At 42.0% G+C, this 13,806-nt stretch overlaps 1 protein-coding gene across 8 annotated transcripts in view; it reads left to right on the plus strand.

Annotated features, from left to right (window-relative positions):
• The first annotated feature begins 737 nt into the window (after nucleotides 1–737).
• Nucleotides 738–13,806, plus strand: part of herc1 (HECT and RLD domain containing E3 ubiquitin protein ligase family member 1) — a 54,930-nt gene continuing 41,861 nt past the window's right edge. For 7 of the 8 annotated variants that reach the window (XM_056378035.1, XM_056378085.1, XM_056378059.1 and 4 more), the window contains exons 1-14: nucleotides 738–1,003; nucleotides 3,437–4,413; nucleotides 4,982–5,077; nucleotides 5,255–5,449; nucleotides 6,377–6,688; nucleotides 6,921–7,017; nucleotides 7,828–7,971; nucleotides 8,312–8,439; nucleotides 8,709–8,853; nucleotides 9,312–9,483; nucleotides 10,175–10,309; nucleotides 10,593–10,758; nucleotides 11,294–11,419; nucleotides 12,653–12,874. In XM_056378035.1, the coding sequence (XP_056234010.1) occupies nucleotides 3,463–4,413; nucleotides 4,982–5,077; nucleotides 5,255–5,449; nucleotides 6,377–6,688; nucleotides 6,921–7,017; nucleotides 7,828–7,971; nucleotides 8,312–8,439; nucleotides 8,709–8,853; nucleotides 9,312–9,483; nucleotides 10,175–10,309; nucleotides 10,593–10,758; nucleotides 11,294–11,419; nucleotides 12,653–12,874 (2,889 nt within the window). In that variant the 5' untranslated portion in view covers nucleotides 738–1,003; nucleotides 3,437–3,462. Of the gene's footprint in view, nucleotides 1,004–1,434; nucleotides 1,504–3,436; nucleotides 4,414–4,981; nucleotides 5,078–5,254; nucleotides 5,450–6,376; nucleotides 6,689–6,920; nucleotides 7,018–7,827; nucleotides 7,972–8,311; nucleotides 8,440–8,708; nucleotides 8,854–9,311; nucleotides 9,484–10,174; nucleotides 10,310–10,592; nucleotides 10,759–11,293; nucleotides 11,420–12,652; nucleotides 12,875–13,806 lie in introns of all 8 variants that reach the window. The other variant, XM_056378042.1, reaches the window with a different exon arrangement.

Here is a 13,806-nt window from a genome sequence, read left to right on the forward strand (position 1 = left end):
CAAAACTGTATATTATAAATTACATTAAGCTATGAGCAGTGTTCGTCACATACTGTTGTAACCAGTGACTAGTACACTCAGTGACCAGTTCATAGGGCAACATACTGTAAACTAATAGGGTAATGATAGGGTGAGATGCCCCCCTGAGGTAAAACGCATCAACATTATTTTACTGGTGAGAGAAAATCAACAGAAATGGTTTTGAGGTAAGTTGATGTAATATTTCGACAGTAGAAAATTAGCTTCTGTGTGTTTCTGGGAGGTGTTTATGTTATTTTACCCTCTTTGATGTAAATGGTGTGGACAAAATAATAGAAGCATCTGTCCTTATAATGCAGTAGGCTACAATTCAACAGCAGCCTCCATAGTAACCATAAAGGTGCATCGACACCTCTTAAAAACAGTTTCAACACAAACTGAACATTATAACCTTCACGAAGTAGGATTTGTTGCAGGATTGTTGTATTAGGCTGAGTTCGTTTTAGCCGGATGGACGTAATGAACTGACAAGGGAGCGTAAACTCATGTTTGTTTTGGACCCATTATGTCTTTGTGGGGTCAGTGACAGCATGGATGACCCACTGTATGGCAAGAGCACACACACACACACACACACACACACACACACACACACACACACACACACACACACACACACACACACACACACACACACAGAGCGTGCAGACAGACAGGACAGGAGTCAGAGAGACAGACGCAGGCAGACCGGGAGACAGAGAGACAGACGGGTCTCAACGTCACAGCCCGGGGCTGGGGCTCGTCGAGGGGCTGGGACTGAGCAGACTGCTACTCGGACTCATTGCAGTGGAAGCTACGGGAGAGGCGGGCGGAGGCATGGAAGTCCATGCATGGCTCTGTCTCCTTTCACAGTAACGTTATCAAAGCGCAAGGATATTGACTGAGCTGTTCGCGTTTATGCAATGAAGCGCAGTTACGCTCCCGTGTAAGCACAACGCAAAGAAGAAGAGGAGGCCTTTTACTGGTAAGCGAGCTTTTATTCTTGCTAGCGTCAGGAAAGTGGAGCTAGCAAGCTAACCTGCTATGATACAGCAGATAAGCCAGACTAATACTGGCCAAAATTGCTCATGTTGTATGGAGTTGGGCTTTGTGGACAGGTATGCATACCGGTATGAACACGTTACTTCTATATTAACCCCCTGTCATACCTGCACATTAGGGTGTTGGGTCTGTGTTGAGGTATTTTATGCTTTGCTAGCTGAGTGACGTGAGACAAGTTAGCTCGCGTTAGCTAACGTAAACAGCAGCCTCAGTTCTCAGTCGGTCTTCTCGGCTTCTTTCAAAAACAAACTGACAACGGTTCAACATTTAACGTCTTGGTTTGCCACTAAAGCTAGTAAGGGTGCTGTTAGCGTAACTCGTGTAAAATGTCATGTCTTGTCGTTGTTTTTCCAGTTTCCTGAATGCTGTCAGGTCACTGTTAGCGGCTGGTGATTAACGCTTCTAATCTGAAACAACAAGCAGGTTAGCAACCCACTCTGTTCTCAAGCCAGCTGTGTGTCAGTACAAGCTGTCTAATTTTATCTGCCGGTGGTTGGCTGTGTGCTAACTATCTCGGCTAGAACCAAAATTAAACCAGTTTTAGCCTGGCCCGTTCTAGGTGCTACTCGCATCTGATCATACTGTAGTTGCTTAAACAGCTGTAGTGCTGCTTGATACCTTATCAGATCAAGAGTGTCTGAAGAAAGCCACTCACCTTCACCATAAACTGGAGCAAAACAAGCACCAAGACTGGAAGAGAGCTCAAAATGACAATGATAAACATAATATTTACTTTGGATCTGGCTGTAGTGAATTCAGAAATCCTTCATTGACATTAATGAGTGTGCTGACCTGCAGACATTGAACCACAGCTCCAGAAATGATGGATTAGAAAACATGATTTTGAAAAAATGCATGGGATATCCCGGATAAATATGTGTATTTTGGTTAAAGTCTGCAACATTTGCATGTTCAGTTTGTCACAGTCTTGCAATTCACATATCACACACATCATCTATCTAATTCCTTACCATTTTTACAAATATGCATTTTTTTTTAAAGTCAAATTTGCAGTTGCTATGTATGCTGTGTTCAGGTTGCATAATGTAATATGACCTTCTGATTCTCCTGTGAGAAAGTCATTTCAGTGTTGTCAGATTTTTTGTGTTTGAGCAAGATATGTGGCTGTTTTTGTGTTCATAACTGGTATGGGATTTGCAAAAAATCATACCACGTCCTGATCCTTAAATTGTATGGTAGTACATTTACCCCAGCACTATATCGCCAGACTGATAGCACTAAGGCTGCCAATGCCTCCCATAATCTGTTTCCTGACAGATCTTGTCAGTCCACATGTAGTTTACCCTATAATAACTATAAGGTAAACTATATGTGGACTGACAAGATCTGTCAGTTGATGTTAACAAGTCAAATAAATCAGCGGAGGCGCTTTGTCTGAGTGGGGTTTTAGTTCAGCAGTAAGATAAACTATGACGGATCTAATCTGTAATTGTTTATGTAAACCACTCTGTAAATGTTAAATATTCAGTTTTTGTTGATTTATCTCAAAGAGTTGTTGAACATTTGTCCATGGTGACATTGCTTTGGCTTGTATAATTTTGAAAGATCCAACCTTAGTTTATATATGGAAATACAGTGTAATCGAATACAGCAGGAAATGTCATAGCCTCGCTCAGCAGCTGCATTGTCTTCTGGCTCTGAAACATCTTAGTGCAATTATAAATAAGAGATAGTGCTGGTGAAAGATTATTGCTGGAGAATCCTTTGGAACATATTGTTAAGTGCAGCATTTATTGCAAAGCATAATATGCTTGGTTGCACGGTAGTTGTTCATAACACCTCAGTTCCCCAATTACCACACACAGATACAAACAAATCTGCCTTTAATGAATTGTCATGATCTTTATTCAGCTCAGTAATGTATGTGTTTGTCTACTTCTATAAACAGTGTTGCTCACTTATGTGATGCGTATTTTTAGTATATGTTAATGATTTGAACAAAACACAGCAACATAACCAGTATGTTTAAAAGATGTTATACTGCATAAAGCTTCAGTCAGCAGACTGCCCAGTTCTGTAGGTTAAACTCTGCTGAGGGAGGGGTTGATATACATAACCCGGGCTATCTTTTGTTTGTAATGTAATGGCTCATATCTACACATGTCCATTTTAAGGAAAGTGTTTGTTTCTTTATCTTACATCACATGAATTTCCATTAAAGTGTTAATTTAGTTGAGGCTCTTAGAAGAATTTAGCAAACTGGAGTTTTATATGGCACTTTTAGAAAAGACTGGACATAAAAACAAATTTTATCCAACTCTTGTGTTTGATGTAGAAATTTTTATTTGCGAACTTGATATTAACATGTTATGTGATGTCCACTGCGTGTTTTCAGGACTGATGGCTCCAGAGTGACATGCCATGGCTTTAATGATCCCCCCGGTGAAGCTCAAATGGCTGGAGCACCTAAACAGCTCATGGATCACAGAGGACAGCGAGTCGATAGCCACACGGGAGGGAGTTTCAGTGCTCTACTCAAAGCTGCTGGCTAACAAAGAGGTTGTTCTGCTGCCCCAGCAGGTGCTATGTCTGAAGGGCCCCCAGCTCCCAGACTTTGAGCGGGAATCCCTCTCCAGCGATGAGCAGGAGCACTACCTGGATGCTCTACTCAGCAGCCAGTTGGCCTTGGCCAAGATGGTCTGCTCTGACTCACCCTTTGCTGCTGCACTGCGCAAACGTGTGCTGGTGCTCCAGCGTATCTTCTACGCACTTTCCAACAAGTACCATGACAAAGGAAAGGTCAAGCAGCAGCAGCACTCTCCAGAGAACAACTCGGGCTCGGCTGATCTGCACTCTGTCAGCGAGCGGCCACGCTCCAGCACTGATGCCCTCATTGAGATGGGTGTCCGCACGGGCCTCAGCCTTCTTTTTGCTCTCCTGCGCCAAAGCTGGATGATGCCTCCTCCACCCAGTCCTGGTGGAGGCCCTGGGGGCAACATAAACTTGTGTAATGATGTCATTCACACAGCCATTGATGTCGTTAGCTCCCTGCCACCCCTCTCTCTGGCCAACGAGAGCAAGATCCCCCCAATGGGCCTGGACTGCCTGGCCCAGGTCACCACCTTTCTGAAGGGGGTAACCATGCCGAATTCTGGGGCGGATATTTTAGGGCGGCGCCTTGCCTCAGAGCTACTGCTAGGGCTGGCCTCCCAGAGGGGTTCGCTGCGCTACTTGCTGGAGTGGATTGAGATGGCGTTGGCCGCATCAGCTGTGGTCAGTACTATGGAGCAGAATAAGGTGCTACAGAATCAAGAGGGCCTCATTGGCTATGATTGTTTCATGAACATCCTCATGCAGATGAGACGTTCTTTGGTAAGTAAACATTAATAATACAGTCAGGGAAGTGTTTAGTGGTTTAATAAGTCAAACCAGAATGCAGCCAATTTTATACCTTCTGCTAATGTCAAAGACAGTAGCCTCGACAGCTTCTCTTTTCTCTAAGCTGTTAAATGGGCTTAAAAATGCTATGCGACTTCAACTGAGTATTAAATTAGACATTATTCATTCAAACAGTGGTTTCTCATCTTTAAATAAAGCTGTTATAGAACAGTAGAAACTTGTATTGTGTTTTTACTTGGAAATGATCAGTAAAGACTGCTCCTAAAGTGAATTCACACCAACAACATACAGGCTGGAAATAAACACTTGATGATATAAGAAATCTTTAGTCAGACTCATAGATGTTATATAAGTATATCAGAGTTTTGGTTCTCTAAAATGCATCATGTGATGTGGGCTGCTTTCGGAACTGAGTAATTTAATGTTACTTGATTGGGGTCTGTTGTTATGGCTCCATAGTGTTGAGTGTATTGTTTACACTGTAATTGGTTTGAAGCCATGCATGGTAATAAACAGCAATTTTTGTATGTGATTGTCTCAGGGCTCCTCAGCAGATCGCAGCCAGTGGCGAGAACCCACAAGGACGTCTGATGGTCTGTGCTCACTGTACGAGGCAGCGCTCTGTCTGTTTGAAGAAGTAAGAGATTAAAGCCATATTTTACATTCAGGACTTTGTTTCATTATTCTAATCATAACACCTTCATTTGTGTATAAGGATGAGGTTATTTTTTTGTTATAGTTGTTTTTACTGTCACCTAGAGTGTTAATTTTGAAAATAATACTACACTCCTGTAATCATCTCGTTTTATTCCAGGTATGTCGAATGGCATCAGATTACTCTCGCACCTGTGTCAGTCCAGACAGCATACAGACCGGCGAGGCACCCGTGGTGTCTGAAACCTGTGAGGTGTATGTGTGGGGCAGTAACAGCAGCCACCAGCTGGTGGAGGGTACGCAGGAGAAGATCTTACAGCCTAAGTTGGCTGCCAGCTTCGCTGATGCACAGACAGTAAGAAGAAACAGTCCACACATTTGCTGTAGAGCTGTATGTCTACACATCTTGAGAAACAAAACATTAAGTTAATCCTATATTTATAATAAGGTATTTTGCTATGTTATGGCAAATAGGTTGTTCTTTTTTTTCCTTCTGTACATTCGGTATGTTTCTGTAATTGGTAATTTCGCATGCCGAGACTTGACCGACTTCATTAAGTGGCGACTAGTGTGCTGTCACTCTCTTTCATTGTTGCTGTTGCTGTTCTTGAAAGGCTAGACCATCAAAATTAACGCAGGCTGTAGTTATACTCATCAGTATAAATAGGGGTTTTACATAGACATGGTGACATAATGCATTCAATTTCAAATTTCACTGATTCTTCCACAGGAAATTTATATGTGTAGATCAAGGCCGTATTTGTTACAGATAGGAAGAGACTCTTCAAGACGGAGGAACAGACAACATCCTGTTTCTTATTTATCTCCTACAATGTTTTCTATTAGGAGAGGAAATAAATGCCTTTCTGAAAATAACAGACAATTACAAACTGTATAATTCACATTTTTCCGACCTACAGTGCTTGTCTCTTTGTCCTCACCCTTTATGTTACTGTATGACTAATGATGTGCACTGTGACTTATGAGGATTTTCTATGGATTATAAACAGTTTTTTCTGGATCTGATGTTATGAATAAAGGGGAAAATCAAAAATGCAACTGAAACTAAATAAAAACTATAATGAAATAGTTGTCGATACTATTAAATATCTTATTGGTATTTACAGATAATTATCATTGACTATGATATGGCTGATTGTCGACATCGTATTCTGTAGCAATACACTGTAGCATCACAGTCAAATGACAGTGTATGAGGATGCTGAGTCAGCCTGCAGTCTTTGATCACACACAGATACTCAACTTTTCACCTCCTCTGCAGATCGAGGCAGGCCAGTACTGCACTTTTGTGATCTCTTCTGACGGCTCTGTTCGGGCCTGCGGGAAGGGCAGCTACGGCCGCCTGGGCCTCGGTGACTCCAACAACCAGTCAACGCTGAAGAAGCTGACCTTTGAACCCCACCGTGCCATCAAGAAGGTGTCATCGTCCAAGGGCTCAGATGGCCACACGCTGGCCTTCACTACGGAGGGTGAGGTGTTCAGCTGGGGTGACGGTGATTATGGCAAACTGGGTCACGGGAACAGCTCAACACAGAAATACCCTAAACTTATCCAAGGTCCACTGCAGGGGAAGGTAGGGTTTCAGCCATTCGAGTACAACTTGACACATGGTATTTTATTCACATGGTATTCACATTTCAACTTTTTAAATCCAGTACATTGGGAATGTACTGTTTGCTTTTAGCTTTTAGCTCCTTTCTGCTTTGCCTGTTATTTTTAAAATAGATAATGGAAATTGTTTTTGCTTGTATGTTTAATGGTATTAACAGCGTGTGATGATGTGTGCGGCTTTTGTTTTGTTTCAGGTGGTGGTGTGTGTGTCTGCTGGCTACAGACACAGTGCTGCAGTCAGCGAGGATGGAGAGCTGTACACATGGGGTGAAGGAGATTTTGGAAGATTAGGTAGGTTTCTGAACTGGTTTCTCCTAATATAATATTGTTCCCATTATGGTTGCACTGATTGTCTGTTTTTGGGCATCAAAACTTCTAAACAAATTAAGACGGGACATTATGACATGAGGTGTTCTTTCTCTTACAGTCATTTTACAGTATGTGTTTCTCTGTTTGTTGGGACAGTTTCTGGTTAAAAGCTACAGTATGTTTACTTGATTCAGCAGTGTCATTTTTTAATTTTGGGAGTTGGGTCATGTTTATCTTTATAAGTGGCACTTTTACACAAATTATATTGAAAGGAAGTGAATTATCAGGGGATGGTAACAGCATACAGCCCACATGACTTCCTGCTACCCAGAATGTAACGCTCCTAAAACAACATACACAATCTCTAATGTTCAGAACGACTCGAATCTTCTTTATTTTACTGAAAATACTCATTTTTATCTATATGGCCCAAAATCACAAATTAACTTGAGAGGGACTTATAATCTGTTGAGTGACCAGCACCCTCTATCACTGTGTGGCATTGTGTCACTTTAACTGATGCATATAGCACACACCGAACGCGTCATACAGGCAGAAGTAGTAGTCGGAGATAAAGTAGCTGAGATGATGCTCGTCAGCGCCGGCAGTTTGGACAGTGGAGTATCCTGTCACGTTGCTACTGTGCAAACTTACACAGAAAACAACACACACCAGAGGCCAATTGTGTGTGTCGACCTTTTCACCCCAAACTTACGCAAGAAAAAACGTTTTTGTGTGTTTGTTCTATAATCTCCATGTGTAAACCGATTTTTTCATCGCTTGGGATCATAGGTCACGGTGACAGCAACAGCCGAAACATTCCTACCCTAGTCAAAGACATCAGCAATGTGGGAGAGGTGTCATGTGGTAGCTCCCATACTATCGCACTGTCAAAGGATGGACGGACTGTGTGGTCCTTCGGAGGAGGGGACAATGGTGTGTAAACCCTTCACCATGACTTACTTCATTGTTTGATGTCTATTTTGAATGTTTCATTTAAAAATGTATGCTATAAATAAATGCTAATAAATACATTTCCTATATTTGAAGTATTCAAATTAAATATGAGGCATTTCCAGAATATGGCATTTCCACAGTTGTGCTGTGCACATAATGCTTTAATCTTTTGTATATGCTCTGGATTTCTAAGAAGTTAGTTTTCATGTTCTAGTCTACGTGAATGCCGAACAGTTGCACGTCACTTCAATGTGCATATGTGCTATAATATAAATGTATATATAAGTCAGTCTTAGGAAAATAATGTGTTGTCCTGTAGGAAAACTCGGTCATGGTGATACTAATCGAGTCTACAAGCCAAAAGTAGTGGAGGCCCTGCAGGGGATGTTCATCAGGAAAGTGTGTGCTGGAAGCCAGTCGTCTCTTGCCTTAACTTCCACTGGACAGGTAGGACATTATTCCTGCATTGGTAACCAAGGATAGAAGCTGCGGTTTGTTCTTAACATTTGTCCCAAAGAGGGAATTTCATGCAGCTGTTTATGCGTTCCTACCGACAGCTGGTTGGACATTGACAGTGATATACTTTAAGATGTGGCCTTGCTGTTTTCTCATCAAGATAGTTTTTGTCTGAAGAAAGAACAAAGATACATACAACGCTTTGCAGTGTGAATAGCAGAAATCTTCTGCTAAAGTTAATTCATGCCTCTTGTTTTTAGGTGTATGCTTGGGGTTGTGGTGCCTGCCTGGGGTGTGGTTCTTCTGAGGCCACAGCACTCAGACCCAAGCTAATCGAAGAGCTGGCTACCACCAGGGTGGTGGACATATCTATAGGGGACAGTCACTGCCTAGCCTTGTCGCATGGTATTTGTCTTTATCTTTTTCATGTTCTTGCTTTCTCATACCCTCCGTCTCTCTCTTCTCTGTAGATGGTTAACTACAAACAAGTTTGCATGCTTTCGTTGATCAGCTCTCAGTGTTACAGTACATACTAAGGCCATTGCCTCTGTCACTCACAGTTTGTCAGTGAATGCTACTCTGCTGACACAGCGAGATTATCTGTTTGTTAAACATGTGACAGGACTGTCGCAAGTAGCATGATGTAATAGCAAATACATAGACCAAATTTGTTTAAGCTAATACAGCCCTGCAGCTGTAGGACTTGATAAATACAATCATGTTTCAGCTATGTGCAGTACAAATTCTACCATGTCATTATTTAGTGTTTTCATATGTACAGTAACAATAATAACACAATAATGATAATCATCTCAGCCGTATCTAAAATCACACTACTTGTCTTCAACTCAATCACCATCTAGACAATGAGGTATATGCTTGGGGCAACAACTCCATGGGCCAGTGTGGCCAGGGGAACTCCACAGGGCCGATCACTAAGCCCAAGAAGGTCGTTGGCCTGGATGGAGTCGCCATTCAGCAGATCTCAGCCGGCACCTCTCACAGCCTGGCCTGGACAGCCCTGCCCAGAGACAGGTCAGTTATCAGCAGAGTAAACACGCAGAGCGTAGGTCAGGTAACATTGACAATATCCTGGATTTTGTAGGAAATCCAGGATATTCATGTGGGGGAGGGAGGGGGTTAAGGCGAGTGCTGATGTCACCACATCCCAGGTCTTCTGTGCTTAATGGAGATTGTGTAATATAAGACAAAGGTCAGTAACTGTGTGTAAAATGCACTTTTTTTTTTTTCCCCCCTCTGTTACAACTGGAAGGATCACGCTTTGTGTGCTGATGTGTGATACAGACACAGAAGCGACAACAGTTGATTAGGGTTAAACAATTAAATTAAATATTTTGGAAATGGCAATTTGGCCAAGGTCAATATCCAAATCACAGGAGCTGCAGTTTTTTTTTTTGATAAAGGTAAAATATTTTCTTCAGTGAAAATGAGATGCAAAACTGACCATTCCAACTGAAATCATGACTCGTATCTCAATCTTAATGTCTGCCTAAATAATCACAATATGATGGGTTTTTGCATATCGTTCAGCCTTAATAATGAAAGCACAATACTAAATAGGTGGAGCTACTTAAAAAGATTAAACTAAGTAAATTCTTCTGTAATTGATTTGTCAGTGTAATTATAAACTACTGTCTTAGCAGCATCACTGTGTTCCTCCAGAGTTTTAATGTCTTGTTAACATTTCCTCTCTATGACTCTCCAGACAAGTGGTGGCTTGGCACAGACCGTACTGCGTCGACCTCGAGGAAAGTACCTTTTCCCACTTGCGCTCCTTCCTTGAGCGCTACTGCGATGGCATCAACAGTGAAGTTCCCCCTCTTCCCTTCCCCTCATCCAGGTAAGTACAAACACAGCCTGTAAACCACCATCACCACTAGTGACAGCCATGGCAATCAGACTGAGCAAGAGGGAAGGAAATTAGAGAAGGCAGATTTACAACAGTTGTTTTTTCCCCTGGTCTGTTTCTAGCACTCGCAAATTCCTTATACTTGTTTGCTTTACAGTTTCTCTTGCCAATACACCTTCTTTCCTCTTCAGTTTTCTAGTTGTGCGTTAAATGATAAATAGATTTGGAATATAGCTCAAGCAAATTGTAAATGATTTGTTTTATGTATTTGCAGGGAGCATCATAACTTCCTCAAGCTGTGCCTTCGGCTTTTGTCCAATCATCTGGCTCTGGCTCTGGCTGGGGGTGTGGCCACCAGTATCTTAGGGCGGCAGGCCAGGCCCCTGAGGAACCTGCTCTTCAGGCTGATGGACTCCTCTGTGCCAGATGAGATTCAAGAGGTAAGAGAGCAGTAACATGCTCAAGGCATCAATCAACTAATCTGTTTATCAACAAAATGTTTCAGCATTTAAGATATAGAAACATCTTCCCAAATGGCTTCTCTTTTTGTTGTGAAAAAGTCTACCTAAATATTTGTTCAGTTCATACATTCTCCTCTGTATTTGGACACTCTCAGACTCATGCAAAGCCTGTAAAACTTTGTTTCATACAAATCATGATGATTATTTTCTGAGAAACCCTCAGAGATCGCAAAGTCAATCCTTGACTGTTCTTTTTGTATTCAGAAAAATGCTTGTATTCACTGTGGAACTGTTCTGAATATTTCTTGTGATGCCTTGTGCTTTTTATTTCATGTTGCCTTGAAAACATCTTTCCTGTCCTGTCCTGTCCCGTCTTGTCCCGTCCTCTCCTGTCCCGTATTGTCCTAGGATAAGAGTGAGACAGTATTGTCTTGTCAACAGGTTTTAAATCTGTAGGTCTTTATCACATGACATGAATCAGTGACAAACTGTGGGTGCGTGTTTGTCCCATCAGGCGGTGATTGAGACGCTGTCTGTGGGGGCGACCATGCTGCTGCCTCCACTGAGAGAGAGGATGGAGCTACTTCACTCCTTGCTGCCTCAGGGCCCCGACAGATGGGAGAGTCTCTCCAAAGGACAGGTACCTTCTGCTGCTTGGTACACAGATAGAACTGCTGTCGTGCTTTTTGAAATGTGGATTTAAAATCAGCAGTTGTGAACACTTCTGGTTTTCTGAACCTGTAACAACCAGTCTGTAAGATGTGTATGGATTAACCAATGCCCAAGTTGCTGGGACTTCTACACAGAACATTTTAGGTCAGTACGGTCAATGATGGATGATTGATGCAGCGTTTACAGTGTGAGCTCTTGGTTAAAGGGCCACTTTGTTTGGATGGTTGTATGGGCAGAGTAAAAGGCTGCGGTTGCTTCCTGTAAGTGGTCTCTTTGAGCTACAAAGTTCTGACAAAGATGCCTCGAGCACAGGACTCTGTGTTCCCGACAGGCCTGCTTGGTAGTCTAGCATTAAAACTTTCCATTGAATTCAACAATGGAGGCTGCTGCTTAGGAGGGAACTGTTTAAAATGTAAATTCTTGTGGACTTTCAAATAAAATCTCCAGAGAGTGGAAACTTGTGCATGGTTGTAAATTGTGCTTTTAAAGGAAGAGCTGGACATTTTGGGAAGTATGCTCATCCGATTTCTTATCGGGTTAGGTGAGAAGATTGACACCACTCTCATGTCTGTTTGGTAAATATGAAGCTACAGGCAGCAGCCAGCTAAAACTTAGCTTATCATAAAGACTGGAAACAGCTTGCAGAGCACTGTCTGAAGGTCAAGTCACCTCTAGAGTTCACTGCTTAACCTGTTGTATGTTGTTTGTTTAATCTGTACATATCTACTTTTCAAGATACTCAGAGACTTAAGATCACAAATTAATTAAGTGAAAAGATCCTCGAACTCAACATTAGCCAGTTAGCTATATCTAACCAAGCTAACCGGCTGCTGGCTATAAGCTCATATTCAATGAACAGATATGAGAGTGGTATTGATATTCTCATCTAACTCATAGCAAGAATGGTAATATGTATATTTCCAACATTGAACTACTCTACTATGTTATTAGCTGTTGTTGAAGTTTGTGAGGTTTGAGATAACCTGCCCAGCTGAGGTAGACTTTTCTTCTTGCACAAACTTGTTGACATTGGCCTTATTTCCCTGATTACCAGATTCTAAACAAAGTAAATATCTGGTGACTGACCTGGTGTTGTCCTCAGTGTGAACCCGCTGTACCAACATGTATTCTTTCACGTAGTGTTGCTTGGTTCTGTTGAATCTTTATGTTTTTTGTTGGAATATGTGTGTTTGTGCCACAGAGGATGCAGCTCGACATCATCCTGACCAGTCTCCAGGACCACACCCACGTGGCCTCGCTCCTGGGTTACAGCTCTCCTGCTGATGGCCCTGAGGTGCTTTCATCTGGCACGGGCTTTACAGCTTCCCCAGACCCCACCTACAGCGCCACCACGGGCCATCCTGACACCCACCTGGCTGAAATCCTCATGAAGACGCTGCTCAGGAATCTGGGCTTTTATACTGTAAGTTTGGAGCTAGATTGGTACAAGTCGGAGAGCAGATTTGTCTTGTTGATTTTAGTATGTGCGCTATTCAATAACAGACCCTTAGGTGTGGCATCATTATGGTCTATTTAGAATTGACAAATGTAGAAATTACTCACGAAGGAAGTCATCAGCAGAGTCCAACATATAGAGCACCATCGTTTTAATCATCTCTCCATGTCTCCTGCTTCTTTCAATATTCGAGTGCTGGAGGCAGAGCATGAGTCATATGTTATCCTTTGTTATGAGCACCTGCTGGCTCTTTTCCTGGCACTGCAGTGGCTTGGCTCCTGTGCCTCCCTCTCTCTCTGAAGACGCCATTTTATTGATTGTAACACAAAGGCTGTTTTCCAATGTGTGTGATTATGCGGGCCTGAGCAATGAATGATGATTAGACTGCAGTGCTTTCCACATTTGAGTCATTGCCTTTGGTCTATTTTTCTTTCTGCTTTTTCTTTCCCCTTTCTTCATCTCTAGAACTCCTTTCTGTTCAGGGAAAATTGCGAATGGAAAAACCATGGCTAGATAAATAAATATAATTGAACAAAAGGAGTACTTGTTTGGATTAAATTAAATTTTGGTGGTCTAAACTGGGAAATACCAAGAATCCAGATTATAAAAACTGGGTGTGGAACAAATAATGATTCTGTGTAACTCATGAGGAAATTCTAATTTTCAGCCCTTTCAGCCCTTTAATTAGCTCATGCTCTTGTTATATTCCTTTTGTATGAATAGAAACTGTGAGGGAAAATACTGGTTTAACAAAGTGAATCCAGGGGTGAAAACAAATGTAAGGTTTTTAGGTGGAGTAATCAGGTACAGAAATGGCCAATTTAAAAAAAATATATTTGGGCATCAAAATCACAGGGTCCAGTTCTGGATTCATGTGATGCCTCTTCTGTAATTTTCAT

Source organism: Seriola aureovittata, chromosome 1 (genome assembly GCF_021018895.1).
Source record: "Seriola aureovittata isolate HTS-2021-v1 ecotype China chromosome 1, ASM2101889v1, whole genome shotgun sequence".
In the NCBI taxonomy this organism is placed as follows: Eukaryota; Metazoa; Chordata; class Actinopteri; order Carangiformes; family Carangidae; genus Seriola; species Seriola aureovittata.